Here is an 18676-nt window from a genome sequence, read left to right as displayed (position 1 = left end):
GTCGAACCCCAATTTCATATCATACATCTGACGGAAAGATAACCTAAGAGCTACTCAAATTCCCACTTATAAACTCCCGAAATTTTCCGGTTATGCAATCAGGTGTTGGGGATACATGGGAAGCATAATATCTCACCCAAAACTAGCAAATCCTACATCCAGCTGTATCCATCCTTCAACACATAACCAAGAAACCTTCGGAAATCGTCTACCTCAACCTTCGAAAAGCATCCGTTATACAAGTTATGGAAATACTCCCGAACTCCCGCCCCAGTACTGGGTGGCGTCGAGGTTATCTCACCAACGAACTGCATAAAAGAGATTTTCGATGTCGGCGTACTAAACTCAGGTATTCCAGAACTGCAATGATAAAATTGTGACGACAACACCTCGGAGCTCAACTCCCCAGGACACTGCCACAAAACCCCTGACAGGAGGCACCAAGACAATGTTCTCGTCACAAAACCATCGGAACGATTCCAAGATACCCGCGTGATCCTAAAATTTTTTTAGTGAAATTTGAGAAGAGAAGAGTCAAAACTCTACGTCGGGATGCCTTACCAGAGCGATGAAGAGACCGGGGTGTAAAAAGAATTCCTAAACTCTCCGATATATAATTCCTAAATGACTCAAAACATTTTTCTAGACTCAACAACGGCTGCTAAAAACGATCAAGCAATGGGGCTCCTAAGGTCGGGGAAGGCTCTGATACCAACTTGTAACGCCCTCGATGCGGCTATATCTCCCACGTGTTGAAGCACGACTTAGAGGCATAACCGCATTGAAAGCAATGTCGCAAGTGAGGTAATCTTCACACAACCCATGTAATACATAAGGGAAAGAGATACATAGTTGGCTTACAATCGTCACTTCACACAATTACATGAATAAAGCATTACATCATCCAGATACAATCAAGGTCCGACTACGGAACCAAAATAAAAGAAGAATCCCAAATGCGACACGGTCCCCGATCGACCCCAACTGGGCACCACTACTGATCAACTAGAACGAAACAACACAAAGGCTTGGTTGCGTCATCTACACGGACTCATCGGCACCTGCAAGCTGGTTTTGGAAATACCTGTGAGCCACGGGGACTCAGCAATCTCGCACCCTCGCGATCAAGACTATTTAAGCTTATGGGTAAGGTAAAGGTATGAGGTGGAGCTGTAGCAAGCGACTAGCATATATGGTGGCTAACATACGCAAATGAGAGCGAGAAGAGAAGGCAAGGCACGGTTGATAAAATCTATGATCAAGAAGTGATCCTAAAGCAACCTACGTCAAGCATAACTCCAACACCGTGTTCACTTCCCGGACTCCGCCGGAAAGAGACCATCATGGTTACACACGCGGGTGATGCATTTTAATTAAGGTCAAACTTCAGGTTTTCTACAATTGGACGTTAACAAATTCCCATCTACCCATAACCGCGGGCACGGCTTTCGAAAGTTCAAATCCCTGCAGGGGTGTCCCAACTTAGCCCATGACAAGCTCTCACGGTCAACGAAGGAATAGACCTTCTCCCGGGACATTCCGATCAGACTCGGTATCCCGGTTCTACAAGACACTTCGACAAGTTAAAACAAATCCAGCAACACCGCCCGAATGTGCCGACAAATCCCGATAGGAGCTACACATATCTCGTTCTCAGGGCACACTCAGATGAGCCAGACGTCGGGTAGGCCAGCCCAGAGTTGCCCCTGGTAGCCCCGGACATCGCTCGGTTGGACCAACACTCAGAGGAGCACTGGCCCGGGGGGGTTAAAATAATGATGACCCTTGGGCGCGCGACCCCCAAGGGAAAAGAAAAGGCTAGGTGGCGAATTGTAAGACCAATGTTGGGCATTGCTGGAAGAGTTTTACTCAAGGCGAACTGTCAAGGGGTTCCCATTATTACCCAACCGCGTAAGGAACGCAAAATCCGGGAACATAACACCGATATGACGGAAACTAGGACGGCAAGAGTGGAACAAAACACCAGGCATAAGGCCGAGCCTTCCACCCTTTACCAAGTATATAGATGCATTAATTAAATAATATATATAGTGATATCCCAACAAGTAAACATGTTCCAATAAGGAACAACATCTCCATGTTCCAACAAGGAACAAACTTCAATCTTCACCTGCAACTAACAACGCTACAAGAGGGGCTGAGCAAAACGGTAACATAGCCAAGCAACGGTTTGCTAGGACAAGGTGGGTTAGGGGCTTGGTTCAACAATATAGGAGGCATGATAAGCAAGTGGTAGGTATCGCAGCATAGGCATAGCAAAAGAGCGAGCAACTAGCAAGCAAAGATAGAAGTGATTTCGAGGGTATGGTCATCTTGCCTGAAATCCCACAAGGAAGAAGAACGAGTCCATGAAGAAGACAAACGGACGTAGTCGAACGGTTCCTCACAAACACGACGTTACCAGAACCAACCCGAAGAAGCAACACCGGAAAGAAGCAAACAACATAGTAAACAACCAACACATAGACATGGCATGATGCACAAACAATTATGATGCATGTCCGGTTTAATGAAGCATGGCATGGCAAAGTGCACAAACAACACTACAAATTAAGTGGAGCTCAATATGCAATGGAGTGGCATATTGAAGAAAACACCACATGACTTATTTAGTTCTCTCTCGTTTATGTATCCAACAAGATTAAATGTTGTTAGCATGGAAAGAGAGTGAAGCAAATGAAAACTACCTATCTAGTCAAGTTTAAATGAGGCCGGAAACAACGAACAACAATTCCGGAAACTCCTCATATGCATATATTAGGTTTGGTACTGTTCTGCCCTAAACATAATTTTAGAGTTGTTAAGCATGCAAAACAAGTACACCATGTTGAACTAGGCATTTTTCTACCCCATTTACATATAAAGTTTATTAAATTCCGAGTTACAGTTATTTAGTTATGAATTAAATCATATTAGCATGGCATAGGAGCAAATTTAATCAAACATCATTTTAAACATTTTAAACATAGATGAAAGTTGTAAATTATTAAACTAGATGAAATTCTAGTCAAGTTACATATATGACATGTTTTAAATGGATGCATGGTTCATGAGTAATTATATGCATGAAGTTAGAGGGTTTTTTGCAAATCTGTAATTCTCTGGATAATTGGCAAAATTCGCAGGACCCGAAAAAAAACATATCGGGCCGAATTAGAGCTACAGGCCGAAACAGGACATGGGCGCTGGGGGTTTCTCACCATGGGCCATGGCCCAGTTGGAAGCAGAGGGAGGCCGGCGGATCTGGCGAAGAGGAGCTGGGCCTTGGCGCGAAGGAGGCCGACCCGCGGGTGCTCAGGTGTCGTGGATCGACGGTCAACGCGGCTGGGATGAGCGGGCGTCCTCTGTTCGGCAGGGAAGCGGAGCAGCGACGACATGGACTTGGCGCCGGCGAGCAGGGGCGTGAGTGAGGCCGGCGAGGCGGCAGCGGGAGGACTGGATCCGCAGGAAGACGAACGAGAGGGCAGCGGGCGACGAGGGTTCATGAGCAGAAGAGAGAGATGGTTAGAGGAGAAGGAGAACCAGGGGAAAAGGAAAGGGGCAAGGGGCGAGTGGACCTGCTGGTCCGACGACGGGGTCCTCGGCGCTCGGGAGACGGATCCGGGCGGCGGGACATGGGGCGCCGGCGGCGCTTGGCGCGATGCAGGGCTCCGGCGGCGCGGTTAACGGGCAGGAGAGGCGGGGTCGACCGGCTGCTGCGGTGATGTTCACGGCGGCTCCTGCGGGCAGCACACATCGAGAAAGAAAGAGAGAAGGATCAAAGAACGGAAGGAGAAGTGAGCCAGGGAGGAAGGGAAAGAAAATGGCGCGCGACGGGGCTGGCCTGGTGATGGCTCTGCAGCTGCTGCTCGCCGGTGGCTCGGTGTCAAAGCCGGCAGGAACGAGGTGCTCGGGGAGCCCCTCAGGCGCGAGAGGAGGCTGGAGTCTCGGGGTCGAGCTCTTCTCGAACGGAGCGAGGCTACTGCGATTGATTTGGAAGGGATCGGGAGGAGGCTCACTGGTTGGGTGGAGAGATCGGGAGGGTCGATGGGGAAAACGAGGAAGGTGGCGACGGCATGGGGATTGATGGATGGGACAACTCCCCTAGGTTTTAGGGCTTGGTCTTTAAATAACAAGTGAATTTTGGGTAGGGGTATTTGGTCCCTCCGATTAAATCGGACGGTCCTAGATAAATAGGCTAGGGAGACCAAACAAAGAAAACGGAGATATTTTGTAGATGTTTGGGGATGATCCGGACACGATGGTGACGACTGTTCGGGTCGGGTCCGGGACAACTTCTCGGACGCGCGCGCGAGGAGGGCCGCGTGCTGACGGGAGAGGTTAGGCTGGGCCTGGCGGTGAGATGTAGTGCAGAAGGCAATGGACTGAGAAGAGAGAAGAGAGAGACCCGGCGACTGTTTCCGGAGACCGAAAACGTCCGACGTTAGACCGGCTATAATGCCGCTATAGTTTAACGGTTGGGCTATCAAACGAACTCCGAATGTGATGAAACTTGGCAGACGGCCTACCTACACTATAATAAGGCCACACGCCAACTTTCAACCCAATCCGAGAACATTTTCCGGCCACTTATAAAATAATATTTCGAACATGCCGCGGGCACGTGCAAGGGTGTCTGGACTCAGAACGGACAACGGAAGGAACGAGGAAACTGGGACGGATGCAAGTTTTAAAACATGATGATGCAATGCACATGATGACATGACAAGATGCAACACGCAAGCAAATGACATGGCAACAGCAGCGAATAACTCGAAGGCACCTGGCACATCGGTCTTGGGGCGTTACATCATCCCAAATGACAATGATCCTACGCATATTCATAGTTGATGGATGTGATGCCGGATAGGGATAGGCTAGGAGCGAAACTACTTCACAAACAATGCCTGCTGGACGATTCATGCACGATAGTTAATCCACCGGCTGCTTGCACCTAATTCTACGCATGGATGGTCCGATTTGCAGTATCGTCCAGCAATCGTCCAACAGGTATCGTGTGTATAGCAGCACTCGGCTAGGAGATATGGTCATAGGGGAGGGGGTCGGGGGTCTAGTGCCTATTCATTGTAGGCAATGGCAAATTTTTTATTTGCTCTGTTTTCTATTGCATTGGGAGTTGGATACTCTTCTGCTCGCGATTCATTTGTGTGGACACCTACTGCTACTCTTCTCTTAGAGTTAGGACAATCTCCTTTTTCGTACAAAACCTAGTGAGCAGGTGGCCAAGACACTGAGGATGCTTGTGGACATGTCGTTGTTAGTGTGACAGTGGCTAGCTTATCAAGGTGATGATGTTACGCTTTTATGATCTGAGCAAACATTATGAGTTGTTGTTTCATCCCCTATTCTCGGCTTGATCAAATACCTAGGCTCTAGGCGCCTGGTTTGCCACCGTTTGGTCATCTAACATTCTTTTCTTGTTTTGTGAGAACGGTTTTCTTACGTTCTTTTTTATGAGGTAAAAAGATTTTACTAATTAAGAGAGTGCATCATTACAATACCATTTTTAGCGTACACCATTACAATACCTACAAATGGGTTCTGACAATACATCCGGGAAAGAGCCTATCGAAACTGCAGTGTATCCTTCTATGTGCACAAACTGAGTCGTGAGGTGATTGTACAATGGTATAAGGTGTTGTAGAAGATTCCATGGCGTATCTTCGAATTAGCTAGCAAAGCTGAAATATCTATCTATCATCTACTCCCTCCGTTCTGAATTACTTGTCACAGGTATGGATGTATCTAGATGTATTTTAGTTTTAGATACATCCATTTCTGCAACGAGTAATTTGGAACGGAAGGAGTAGACATCATGGGTCGGACCCCGCCCTCGGCGGCGTTGACTGCCCACCCATGTTGCGAGGGCGACCACTGACGGCAAGGGTAGCGACAGGGCAAGCGGGTAGAGAACGGTCGACGAGCTTGCTGGCGTCTGGGAGGATCAAGGGGTGTTGGCGCCATGGCTTTCCTTTTGTTATTTTTATGAAAAGAACAGTTAGGGAGAAAGGATACTGTGCGGCTATAATCACGCTAATCATATGTGCATAGCGTGACCGGCATTTCGACCGTTCCTGTTGGAGAAGACGTTTAGTGGGAGGAGACGTTCCCGTCGATGACAAGGTGCCTCCAATGACTTCGTAAATTTAAAGATGATATGTCGATTAAGTTTTTTAAATATGTTCATAGAGGTAGAATATGCGTGTGTTCATAAGGATAAGCGTATGCGCGTGTATATAATCGCTTGTGTCAAAACACGAATATACCTATTTTTTTAACATATATTCCCCCGTTCCATAATATAAGGTGGTTTTGCAAGCTAAAATAACTTGCAAAACTTGGAGGAGAGAGACGAGTTTTAAGGAGACGGCGGCGGTCAAGTTAGGAAAGCACCCCAGTCCGTCGCGCCGCCGACGAGACCACCACCACCTCCATCCAACCAAGCCAGTAGTCAAGCGGAGGCGTTGGCGGACGCGGGCGCCTCCCCCTCCACCTCCATCCCCTTGACGACCTAAGCAAGCAGCATACACCAATCGCCGATCCGGGCCATGGACGCCAACTGGCGGCCCACCCAAGGGCCGGACCCCGCCGCCGCCGCCGCCGTAGGCGATTGGCGCGCCCAGCTCCAGCCCGAGGCGCGCAGCAGGGTCGTCAATAAGATGTATGCACGCTCACGCTGGGGACTCGCTCTAATTTATTCGATTTGGTGTTCATCCGATTTCCCCTTCCATAGCGGCAGAAAAAAGAGGATTTTTTTTTACATCGATCCATCTGATATTTAGCTTTGATCCACCAAATAGCGGCAGCAGCAGATTCGTCCGTCGTCGATCTAGCTAGCTCTCAGTTTCAGCGCCTCTGCTTGATTCCTGGTCAAAATCAATCCCACGCTGCTTTGAATCCAGCTTAACCACTTCATCAACTCTGAACAATTTAACACAAGTTTACTGACCGGGAGCTGCAGATTTGATGATCACCTAGGGCAAACCATTCTACTAGTTCTGTTCTGAAACCAGGGTTTCTCGTGTGCTAGCTTCCCCAAGGATATTATATTATGCACATGATCACAAGTCATGACTCCTTCTCCTTGGTCCTTTTTTAGCAAAACATAAATTACACCTTGCTTGCACGAATGGAGGGAGTATATACGAGAAACTGTTGTGTGCGACAGAATATGTCTCTAATTCTTAACTATATATATTTTGTCGCACACAACAGTTGAGAAGCAATGCATCCCCCGCACCCGATTTATTCACATTTTGTATTATTATTATTATTATTATTATTATGCGTGTAGATTGGAGACTCTGAGGAAGATCCTGCCAGTATCGGTGCCAGACGAACTGATCGAACTTCAAGAAATCGCCAGGCAATTCGAAGACAAGATCTACACTGAAGCAACCAATCAGGTACCTTCTTCGGAGCAGACCACACATTAGTAATGGGCTCCAACTGGCATAGAATAATTTTTACATAACGTTTTAGTACCTTTTTAGGAGTTCCCACCCTAACAATCATTTATCTCGGACCGAACATCAAATAATACCTTACTTATGCTGAATATGTGCGGAATATTTCTGTTCGTGGCTTATTTGTGGCAAACCTAGGAGCAATCTGCAACTCTTCATCATTTTTGCCTAACTCACTTATGCTGAATATTTGTTTAGTTGATAAAGTTGGGGCACACTGTCACTATTTTTTATTTGGATTTTCTGTTCATATCGCTTACTTGAGGCATTGTGTTTCTCTGCTTAGATGACATTTTTTTAATTAAAATGTTAAAAGCTGAAACACCTTCTTGACCGTGCTAAACCACTAATCACACAGGAACTGTTGGTCGCAAGCCACCATTAGTAATTTGGTATAGAACTTTACATCATTTTCTTTTGTATTACTCAGTCTGATTATGTGCGGAAGATTTCTCTGAAAATGGTCTCTATGGAGACGAGCAGACAACTGGCTCCTGGAAATGCTCAAGTGATTCCAAATCAAAACAACTCAGGTAAGGTACCATATACGGTAAACTGAGTGTTGCACAATTTATCATCTTTGCTTGGATGTCAATTTACACTCATGAAATGATTAAGCCGGCTTATGGGAGAGCTGGGGAGGTGGCGGCTTATTTTGTAAGCCGCAAAAGAACTGGGCCTAAATCTAACTTAGTTTTATGTTGGAGTTAGTTTGCAATGCTGCAACCGTTAAGTTACAGTAACATTGGACCATCTTCAACACTTTGTAGAATTATGTTTCTTCTCTCCTTGCTACTACTTCTCAAATTAGTCAGTCAGCTCTCAGCTTGGTACAAAGGAACTAACCATTAGTTGTTAAATCAGTTGGTCAGCTCTCAACTGTATTTACGTTGACTCTATCTTATTGAAGAGAATTGCAAACACTTGTTTGCAAGCAAATCTGGTTGCCAGCCCTTTAATTGCTTTGGTACATTTATTTTTCTCATTGAAAATGCAGGTCTTAATTTGATCTGTAAGATGCCGCTTTCAGCGCTTTGTGTGCCTGTTATAGTTCCACAAGACGTATTTGTTCACAAGATACTTTCTTAACACACATATGGTACCTTTTCTGAAACAGCTCCTGCACTCCCTCCACAAGGCGGAAATCAAGCACAGACATCAGCCATTCCTTTGATGTCTGAACAACAGTCCCAACAGAATCAATTGAATCCCGTACAACAATCTGTGCAATCATTACTCCAGCAACCTCAACAAACTGTTGGGAGGCAGCAGCGACAAGCACATCCCTCCATTCATCAACAACCTTCACTGCAGAGTCAGCAGCTCAATATTCTTTTACAGCAGCAGCAGCAGCAGCAGCAGTTGATGGGACACCAGCCAAATTTACAACAGAATGGTGCTGTGGAAATGCAGGAGCAACAGAGGCTACCAGTTCAGTCAAATAATCTTTTGAATGTGCAGCAAACACAGCAGATGTTGAATCAGCAGTATATGCCTCTGCATCAGCCACATCAATTGGGCTCTCAGGCATACATGGTGAGTCTACAGCATCAGCAACTTCTTGGAACTGTGCCTAATGTGTCAAACATGCATCGGATGCATATGCTACACACAGAAGCTCAGCAACCACAGGAACAACAGCATGCTCAGCAGCCACCAATGCAACCTCAGTCTCAACACAACCAACTCCAACAGTCGCAACAGCATCTTATGTCACAATTCCAATCTCAGCCTAACCAACTACAACATCAATCAGGGATGCAGCCGCAATCCTCCATGCAACGACGACTTCAAGCTTCAGGAGGCATGCTCTTGCAACAAAATAACATGGATCCGATTCAGGCACAGAGGGGCCTTCAAGAAGTTTCCTCTAGTAGTAAGTTTTCACATATACTTTCTTTATGAGATCCATCGTATGCTCTTATTGTTCTCGTCTTCTTTTTCTCTCTGTTCTTATATCCATCTTCCTGTTGTGGCCTTACATTCCTTGTGCAGTTTAAACCAGCTTATCGATCTTGTCTCTTATCATTTTCGCCTTACTTGCATAGAAAAGTTTAGGGGAAAATGTGTGTTGTTCATCAGGACCCCACACCCTTACTTATTGTGCTAACAGTTCTGTTGGACTATAATACAACCTGAATTCTTGGATCCTAACTCTTATTGAACCCTTAGGGCACTCCCGGCGCATTGTATCTTCATTGTATCATATGCATTAAATGTGTGTTTAGATATAACTCTTCCAATGACTTATATCTTAGTGTTATATCTAATGGAGCTGCCATTTAATATGTTCTGTGGAGAAAAAAATAATTATCCTGGGTTACCTGATAAGAGCTGTATCTTCATAAGATACAACATCTCTCTTTTTCCTCACTAACTAGGCTTCTTCCCCAATGGTATTTGGACGTTTGCCTAGGTGGCATGTTTTAGATGCAACGGGCATCATTGCACTGAGTTTTTTATGAAGTTAATGTTTATGCTACATGAACTAGCTTTAAATCTTTGAAACTTCTTTGAAGATGACAACGAGATTCATAATTCAGATGCAATTATATGTTTTTTGACAAGTGAAGTGCGCCACAGGTCCTAGAACTATCGAGGGGTGTGAAGTTAGTCCTAAAGCTTCAAAGCTTCATTTCACTCTCCTTTTGCCTAAACTACGGTAGATAGAAGGACAGCTTGAAGATGGAATGATATATTGCAATGTTTAGTGATCAGTACTCTGTAATCATCATGTTGACTAAACTGACCCTACTGATCTTCTGTGACTTCTGTTCAGCACATTGGGATTTCTTATTTTCTGGGAAAGTGCTACTGTGCAATAATCATGATGACTATAGCTGACCATATTGATCTTATGTGATTGTTTGATTTGGTTCACAAGTTTTCCAATTTGCCCCTGCATTCTATCCTACAATGTACTTGTAGCTGCTTATTTGTTGGTTTGTTCATTGTATTGTGATACTCTTCGACTACCTTGCTTTTTGTGCAGCATCTGCGGACTCTACTGCTCAAACAGGTGATGAAGATGAAGATGCAGATTATTGGCAAGAGGAGATATATCAAATGGTAAGACATACCACGGCCTACTAGCTAGCTTTTCTGTTTTAATCTCTATATAGTTTCTGCACCAGATTTATGTGTTTATGTTTTTGACAGGTCAAGATCATGAAGGACCAATACTTTGCAGACCTCAGCGAACTGTTCAATAAGGTATGTGTGAAGCTACAGCATGTCGAGAGCATGATACGACCTCCGATTCCATCCGAGCAGTATGATAGAATGAAGAGCTTTAAAACGATGCTGGAACGTATATTACAAATGCTGCAGATTAGTAAGAGTATCATCCAACCTGCTATGAGGGACAGAGTTCCTCAATACGAGAAACAGATTATCACCATCTTGAATTGTCTAAGGAAGCCAGTGCAGCCACAAGTACAGCAATAGTTTCAGCAGAGCCACCTGCAGGACAAGCTCTTCATTCTAGCATTTCGCATTAGCAAAGTTATTGTAGAGTTTGGTTAGAAGACTGGTGGAGGAAGTTTCGGTTTGAACTGAATTATGGTTGCTGGGAAACTTTCAATTTTCTTCTTCTTTACTACTCCCTCTGTTCACTTTTATAAGACCTTGAAGACATTTCAGACAATATGCAAAACAGCCTATTTTGAGTTGTCTGAAACGACTTACAAAAGTGAATGGAGGGAGTAATTGAGATCCCATCTGTATGCACCTGAACCGTGCTTGAACTGATGACTGGGGCCGATCTCTTGGAGAGAGGCTCGGTGAAATAGGCATGTCGGGGCTAGTGCTTAGTTTTGATATAAGACAGGATCGCATGACCCTTTACGTTTCTAGGGCAGTAATAAAGCCATTTCAGAGGAAGAGCAGCTTGTTACAAAAAATAAATCTATATTCACACCATTGGTTCAGCTCTGGGTTATGGCTTGATTGGCCTTTAAAATGCGGCGGTTATGTAATCCAGTAGCAGTCATGTCCCAAATTTGCTCCAGCAATGCTGTTCTGTCAGTGCAATGCTACTCCAGATATTTGTACACATTTTGGGCCTGCCCAAGTAGCTCCTTTCCGGCTTTGGGAAGGTTCTAGAACCTCCCAGACCGGTTTTTTGTGTTTTCTTTCGGGGGTTTTTTCCTGCTTTTTTCATTTTTTTTATTTCCTTTCTTTTTTCATTTTCATTTTTTTCGTTTTTAATGTTAGTTTTTTTCCTATTCTTTCTATTTTTCTTTCCTTTTTTCCTTTTCTATTTTTCCTTTTTTTCCATTTAAAGATTTAGCGAACATTAATTTATGAAATTGTGAACACTTTTTACACATTTTTGAATAATTTCGAATTCAAACATTTCCCTAAAATTGTGAACATTTTTTGAAACTCGTGAATATTTTTAGAAATTTCAGAACAATTTTGAAAATTCATGAACATTTTCTGTTTGACGAGCATTTTTTTAAATGTATAACATTTTCTGAATTGATGATTTTTTTTGTAATTCACATTTTTATGATTTTTGTGAACTCTGTGTATAAATTCATGGTTTTTTTAAATTAGTGAACATTTTGTTTGAAATCATGATTTTTTTAATACGTATTTTTTCAAAATGACAAACATTTTTTTAATCCACAAACATTTTTTAGAATTCACGATTTTTATGAAATTGAGAACTTTTTTGACTTCTTGATTTATTTTTAAAAAGGGAAAAAATATAAAATGAAAACAAAAGGCAAAAAAAAACAAAATGGAAAAAGTAGGCCGCGTCTCGCCCAACTCATGGGCAGTCCTAAAAGGGGCACATGAGGAAGGGGATTGCGCGTTGACTGGATCGCGCGGCGTATAGCGTGCCATATAGGAGCTCCGCGCAACACAACAGGAAAGCGCGTGTCATGACCGGGCACACAGCAACGTGTGCGTACGTGCCAAAGTTGACGAAATCACTAATTAAGGAATACATTTTTAAAGGTAATTCTCATATTCCTAGGTTGTGACAAGTGGCACACATTGTCGCAACCTGGCAGGCTCGGCTGGCCCGACCACCCTATGCTAAAGGAGAAGCTCTCGTCTTTGACGTCATTTTTCCGTAGATTCATTTATTCAAAATATTTCATCTCTTAAATTGTGCGTCCAAATCATGTATGGTTTTTGTTGTTGGATTTCTCACGTCGAGATCTCGAAATTAGATTCCGTATTAATAGGTTTCGATGAATTACCTTTCACGAATAAACCCAACAAAAATTCAAACCAGAAGCACGGTTTTCCCCACACTTCTTTTCCTTTCCGAGAGGCACAACTATGCCTCTCGCGGAAACAAATTTGTGTCTTCATGAGAAGCAAATATGTGCGTCCCGCGAAAGCAAGAAAAAACACACGTTTTTTCCTTCCTTTTTCGAGGGACTCACAGAAGCAAATCTATGCCAACTACTCAAATCGAAGGTCAAAGAGATAATCACAAACATTTTCAACAACAAGAAAAGAAAGATGGCAAATTTTAGCATGGTCCCTCTTACCTTCCCTTTTCACATGAGAGGTAAGAGTTCATAATAGATCTGAGCCATTGGTTTGATTAAGTAGTGGTCTGGTTAACTCTTACCTTCTTGCCTCCTATATGATAAGAGGGGGTAAGAGGGAGCATGTTAAAATTACTCAGAAAAGATACAAAGGTACTTCATTCAAATCTCTAGGAGAGATGGGTCTTGATGATTCACTTGGGGAATTCTTCTCCCTTAGGAGGCCTTGAAACCCTAATGGTTCTTCCCTTGGGAGGCCATGTACTCCAATAAAGCCTACATCCTTAGGTGGCCTTCTACTTCCATGGAGTCTTCTCTCTCAAGAGGAATCACACAGGAGAAGATACATGAGCTAAGTCTCTTTTCTCTCTCTATTCTTAGCTAACCCTAAAATGGAGGAGGAGGAGGACGAATATGTATATGCCCAAGGCATGAAGGGGTAAGTGAGGGGTGAAAGGGTAAAGATACATAGTCGATACCCAACTCTTACACGCAGGTAAGTCTGGACACCCGAGGTATGGAGGCTCGGGGACCCAGGGTGGCCAGAGGAGGCACCATTCCTCACTTGGACTTCCCTTGGGGGTCAACTTGGCCTTTGTGGATTCTTCTTCACTTCTAAGTTTCCCTATTGGATGGTGTAGTTGTTCTCTTGCATTTGAACTCCTCGACATGTGTGAAGCACTGCTCAAATCTAAGCATGCATGAGGGAGGTAGTATACCATCCTCGAATGCACCAAGTGGACATGTGTTAAGAAGAAGATTCACCCTCGGATATATGAAGTAGATGATGCGTGTGTCTCTTAGTAACAAGGCACTTGAGAGATGTCTATGGAATATGTTTTTTCCGAGACACGCTACAGACGCAGACACTCATATATACACGCATACACTCACTCCTATAAACACACACGCACACCCTATCTATATGAGCACCTTCAAGAGAATTGAGTCAACATATCATGTTGAGATTGACAATGTCACCACAGACGCCTCATAGTCGATGGGAACGTCTCCTCCCGCTGAATGAATGCAGGAAGATGATAAATACATGAAGATGCGTGAATCAAGATTTGAACCCTCATGGGCTCGGAATACCACTATCCTCTAGTAGGCCGTGATGTGTTAAATTGCACACCATTTATTTAATTCCTGGCAAAAATTTCTGGCTTGCGTATTTCCTAATATTCTAAACATTGTATAACATAAATGATTAATAATTTTGATTAATAAATTCTATTGGATAGAAGCATAATAGAAATGTGGTCGTCCACTCAGACCTTTGAGTTTTGTCATACACAAACTATAACGCAGCATAACTTAAGCTAGAAATAACAAGGTTCCGTAGCTGGAGTCCTTAGATGGACACATGACTAAGAAATAACGAATTTTGCAAGCATGATAGTACTTGCAAGTGTTCAGACTTTGAGCCAAAGCTGCTGCCTACTACTGTACATGCTTCCATTTCCTCTAGAGAGAACATCCAGCTGCCTACAATTCCAGACGCAACAATCAGAGAAAAATCAATCAGGGCACATCCTCAACTTTACTAATTTATTACTTCTTCTCAAACTCAGCTAGCCAAAATAGTTTTCAACATGGCAATCGCCACGAAGCGTGCCAAACAGACAATAGAACAGGCCATCATTATCCATTACACACCATGATTTCCTCCTTAAGGTGCCACGGTTCTCTCCCCTGGCAAAACGATCACCACACGCCCCTAAAATTGCATGCCCCCAGGTTGCTACATATCATTGCGCTTCTACATCATGCCCTGGGGCATCCCGGCGGGCGCGGGAGCCTTCTTGCTCGGCTTCTCCACGACGATCGCCTGGGTGGTCAGGACCATTCCGGCCACCGACGCTGCGTTCTGCAGGGCGCACCTCGTCACCTTCGCTGGGTCAATGACGCCAGCCTCAACCAGGTTCTCGTGCTTGTCGGTCATCGCGTTGTAGCCGAATTCCCACTCGCTGTCCTTGATTTTATCCACGATCACCTCCCCTTCGACTCCGGCATTGTGCGCGATCAACGATGCGGGTGCCACTAGAGCCTGCAGATCACCAACATAGTATCATCTGTTAGGTAAAAAACAACAGTAAATGCTAAAAGCTCCTACTAACTTGTGAATGTTGTTGGATGAAAGCTAAATGGGAAAGTTAAACTGCTAACAGCTCTTGCATGAATAATATAATCAACAAATCAATTGGTTGACACTACAACTACCGCATGGCACTTATATTTGCAGTATAGTTGTTTTCATTTGGAGTAATACCTTCTGAATGATATCAGCACCAAGGCGCTCCTCAGGGTCATCCAGCTTCTCCTTGATAGCTGGTACGAGAGTCGACAGGTGAACATAGGCCGCACCACCTCCAGGTACTATACCTTCCTCAATGGCTGCAAAAGTGGCATTCTTGGCATCCTCTATGCGGAGCTTGCGGTCCTCAAGCTCCGTTTCTGTTGCAGCTCCAACCTTGATCACAGCAACTCCGCCAGAGAGCTTTGCTATTCTCTCCGCCAGCTTCTCAGAATCATATGTCGAGTCTGTCTGAGAAAGCTCTCTCTTCAGCTGCGCAATTCTAGCCTGGATCTCATCCTTGGTGGCAACATCTGCTATTATGGTTGTGGATGACCCGGAGATTGTCACCTTCCTGGCTATGCCGAGCTGCTCCACTGTTGTCTGCTCGATCAGTTGGCCAAGATCTTTGGCTTGAAATTCAGCACCTGATACATGAGTATATTCCAGATTAGAGCATTAAAGAGGTGGAACCCCAGTTGCAGAGCAAACAAGGGTTGTTTTTGTTTTTAAATTATAAACTGGAAACTTGAAAGTATAATGAAATAGATGTCGTTCCTATCAATACAAAAAGGGTATTTAAGATACTATAACTTGTTAGAAAGCAAAGGAACACATTAATTTTCCATATTCTATCTAGTACAGTAGGTAATGTGTATACCCAATACTATGTTACAGTCAAAACGCAAGCTAGAAGAGACAGGAGACAGGGGGAATATTGTAGCAATAGAAAGATAAAGTAATCAACTGAGAAAAAAAAACTTTTGGTCTACAAAGATGAGCATCTTGAGCATAAATAACAAAGCCCAACTAGACTAGCAGAAAGTGGTCTCACCTGTAACAATGGCAATGTCCTGAAGGAGAGCCTTGCGCCTTTCACCAAAACCAGGAGCTTTAATTGCAGCTACATTCAGAATTCCTCTAAGCTTGTTGACAACCAGAGTTGCCAAAGCCTCACCAGATACATCCTCCGCAATTATGAGAAGTGGTGCTCTCAACTGCGTCGTTTGCTCCAACAAAGGAAGGATTTCTTTAATTGAGGAGATCTTCTGATCAGTGACAAGAACTCGAGCGTTTTCAAACTCAACAACTGACTTCTCAGAGTTTGTGACAAACTGAGGAGAGATATATCCTCTGTCAATCTGTACAAATGGGAGAAACCAGTTACCACTTCAGCATCACGAAGAAAGTAAGGTACATATTCAACCACACATCAGAATCAGCAAGATTGCAGTGCTTAGTTTGGGTGCTTACCTCCATTCCTTCTTCAACTTCAACAGTAGTCTCAAACGACGATGATGACTCAATCGAGAGGACACCATCAGGGCCAACTTTGTTAATAGCCTCCGCGATCATGGTCCCAATAAAGTCATCGTTTCCAGCAGATATAGCAGCAATAGCTGAAATAGAAAGAGCAAAGTGTTTCACAATACATTCCTTCCTTGTACAGAGAGCAAGCTATCAGGGTCACTTTAGATGAAAGCATCCAAATCATCATCATTGTAAAGCTGTGGCTCACCTTTAATGTCCCCACTGCCCTTCACAGGTCGTGACTTCTTCTCAAGTTCCTCAACTAAACTTTGCACAGTCTTATCTATGCCCTTCTTAATTGATACTGGATTTGCCCCTGACGTAACACTCAACAGCCCCAATTTTATGATCTCGCGAGCCAGAACAGATGCGGTCGTGGTCCCATCACCCGCCGAGTCATTTGTCTTGCTAGCAACCTTGCATTTGACAGATAAAAAAATGTGTAAGGTAAGGAAACAAGTGATAGTGGATTTTTCTCATTCAGAAAACACATATTGGTTTTGATTTGTGCAGAACAGAGAGAATATGCTTACTTCACGAATTAGAGCAGCACCAGCATTCTCCATGGGATCAGCAAGCTCAATAGCCCGGGCGATTGTAACTCCGTCATTGACAACTTTGGGGCTGCCAAACTCATCCAAAACAACATTCCTTCCTGCAACAAAAACCAAGCAATAATGAGAGGTCAGGGGAAGAAACAGCCCCAGCCATGTACAAGCAGAGGAAAAAATCACGCAGATATATGTATGTACCAATTGACCAGAAATTCCCAAAGGAAGGCACACTAAAATAACAACATCAGAACCTACAAAGCCATCCTAACATCACTAGTTTGTGGTTGAATGTGACAGGCCCAAAGCATACATACACTTGACATCATCATAAATCTTAAATCTTCAAATTTGCACCTAAATTAAACCTCTAAAGGAGTGGAAGCATACATTGACCCTTATGTAAATCCTAAATCTAGAAATTTGTACATCAACTAATAAATCATAAAACATCCTACCACAAATCAGACTGAGGGGCCATGGGGCTGCAAATCTCTCATGTACTACTAGCACTAATCATTAGACAGATAACCAGTATACTGCCAAGTTCCGGCATCATCCAAAGACAGATTCGTGGGGCACTAGAGACAAGAGCCGACAGCGACATGGAACTTGGAGCTTGGACCAAAGGGGAGCGGGGGATCATGCAGGGGAGATCGCGCGCGCAACCAACCTCTGGGGCCGAGGGTGACGCCGACGGCGGCGGCGAGCTTCTCGACGCCGGCCTGGAGGGCGGAGCGCGAGGCCTGGTCGAAGGCGATGTCCTTGGCGGAGGCGCGCACGGCCGAGCGCGCGCGGCGCCCGGGAAGCGGCCTGGCCGCCGACGACGGCCTGGTTGACCTCCCGTCCCTCTGCCGCGCAGGAGCAGGAAAAAGGGGTCAGCTTTAGGCGGAACAACGGAAGAAGAGACGGCGGCCGCCGGCAGAACGAGGAGAAAGAAAGGGATTGGATCAGGGTACCTGGAGGGCGGCGGAGCCCCGGAGGAGGGAGGCGGAGCCGGTGGTAGGGATGGTCGCCATGGATGGGGTCTAGGCGTCTGGCTAGGGCTTTTCTTGGTGGGGCGAGAGGCGGCTGCGGTGAGGGGGCGGAGGAACAGAGGAGGAGAGGGGAACCTGGTTGAGGGTTTGTGAAGATTCTAGAACGTTGGAGCCACCCCACCCCACCCACCAACCCACCCCACCCACCAACCCACCCCGTGCATGTCTCTCTCATGTGTGCACTCGGCCGGCTCAAACAAAACCAACAAACACGACAATTTACCAAAATCAAAGTTCAAATCAAACAAGTTCAAAATAAGTTTTTCTTTTGCAAAACAAGTTCAAAATAAGGTTCAAAGCAAAAACAATAGCTAGCTATGTTAACTGCAGATTATGCGCGTCGCACCGAAAACAACGCCGGGAAATTTGGCGGAACGACACGGTTTCATCTGGTTTTGACACAGCGGTTACAAGAATGGTTTCTTGGTGTCAAAAATTAAGGTGTCATCTCGAAAGGACATTTTTTTTTTCATATATTGGT

The 18676-nt window shown here is 44.6% G+C and overlaps 2 protein-coding genes across 2 annotated transcripts; one reads left to right on the top strand and one right to left on the bottom strand.

Annotated features, from left to right (window-relative positions):
* The first annotated feature begins 6358 nt into the window (after positions 1–6358).
* Positions 6359–11541, top strand: LOC123087458 (mediator of RNA polymerase II transcription subunit 15a). The gene is made up of 6 exons (XM_044509476.1): positions 6359–6682; positions 7316–7427; positions 7918–8020; positions 8605–9363; positions 10480–10556; positions 10647–11541. The coding sequence occupies exons 1-6, from the start codon at positions 6570–6572 to the stop codon at positions 10932–10934; spliced, it is 1452 nt and encodes a 483-aa protein (XP_044365411.1). The 5' UTR covers positions 6359–6569; the 3' UTR covers positions 10935–11541.
* Positions 11542–14534: 2993 nt separating this feature from the next.
* LOC123087457 (ruBisCO large subunit-binding protein subunit alpha) lies at positions 14535–18330 on the bottom strand. The gene is made up of 8 exons (XM_044509475.1): positions 18118–18330; positions 17832–18009; positions 17141–17262; positions 16816–17023; positions 16551–16696; positions 16132–16438; positions 15273–15724; positions 14535–15050 (listed from the first exon to the last, which is right to left on the bottom strand). Exons 1-8 carry the CDS (start codon positions 18175–18177, stop codon positions 14763–14765), a joined length of 1761 nt encoding a protein of 586 aa, XP_044365410.1. The 5' UTR covers positions 18178–18330; the 3' UTR covers positions 14535–14762.
* Between the last annotated feature and the right edge of the window lie 346 nt (positions 18331–18676).

Source organism: Triticum aestivum, chromosome 4A, assembly GCF_018294505.1.
Source record: "Triticum aestivum cultivar Chinese Spring chromosome 4A, IWGSC CS RefSeq v2.1, whole genome shotgun sequence".
Taxonomy (NCBI): domain Eukaryota; kingdom Viridiplantae; phylum Streptophyta; class Magnoliopsida; order Poales; family Poaceae; genus Triticum; species Triticum aestivum.
This window is presented reverse-complemented; position numbering and strand designations above follow the sequence as displayed.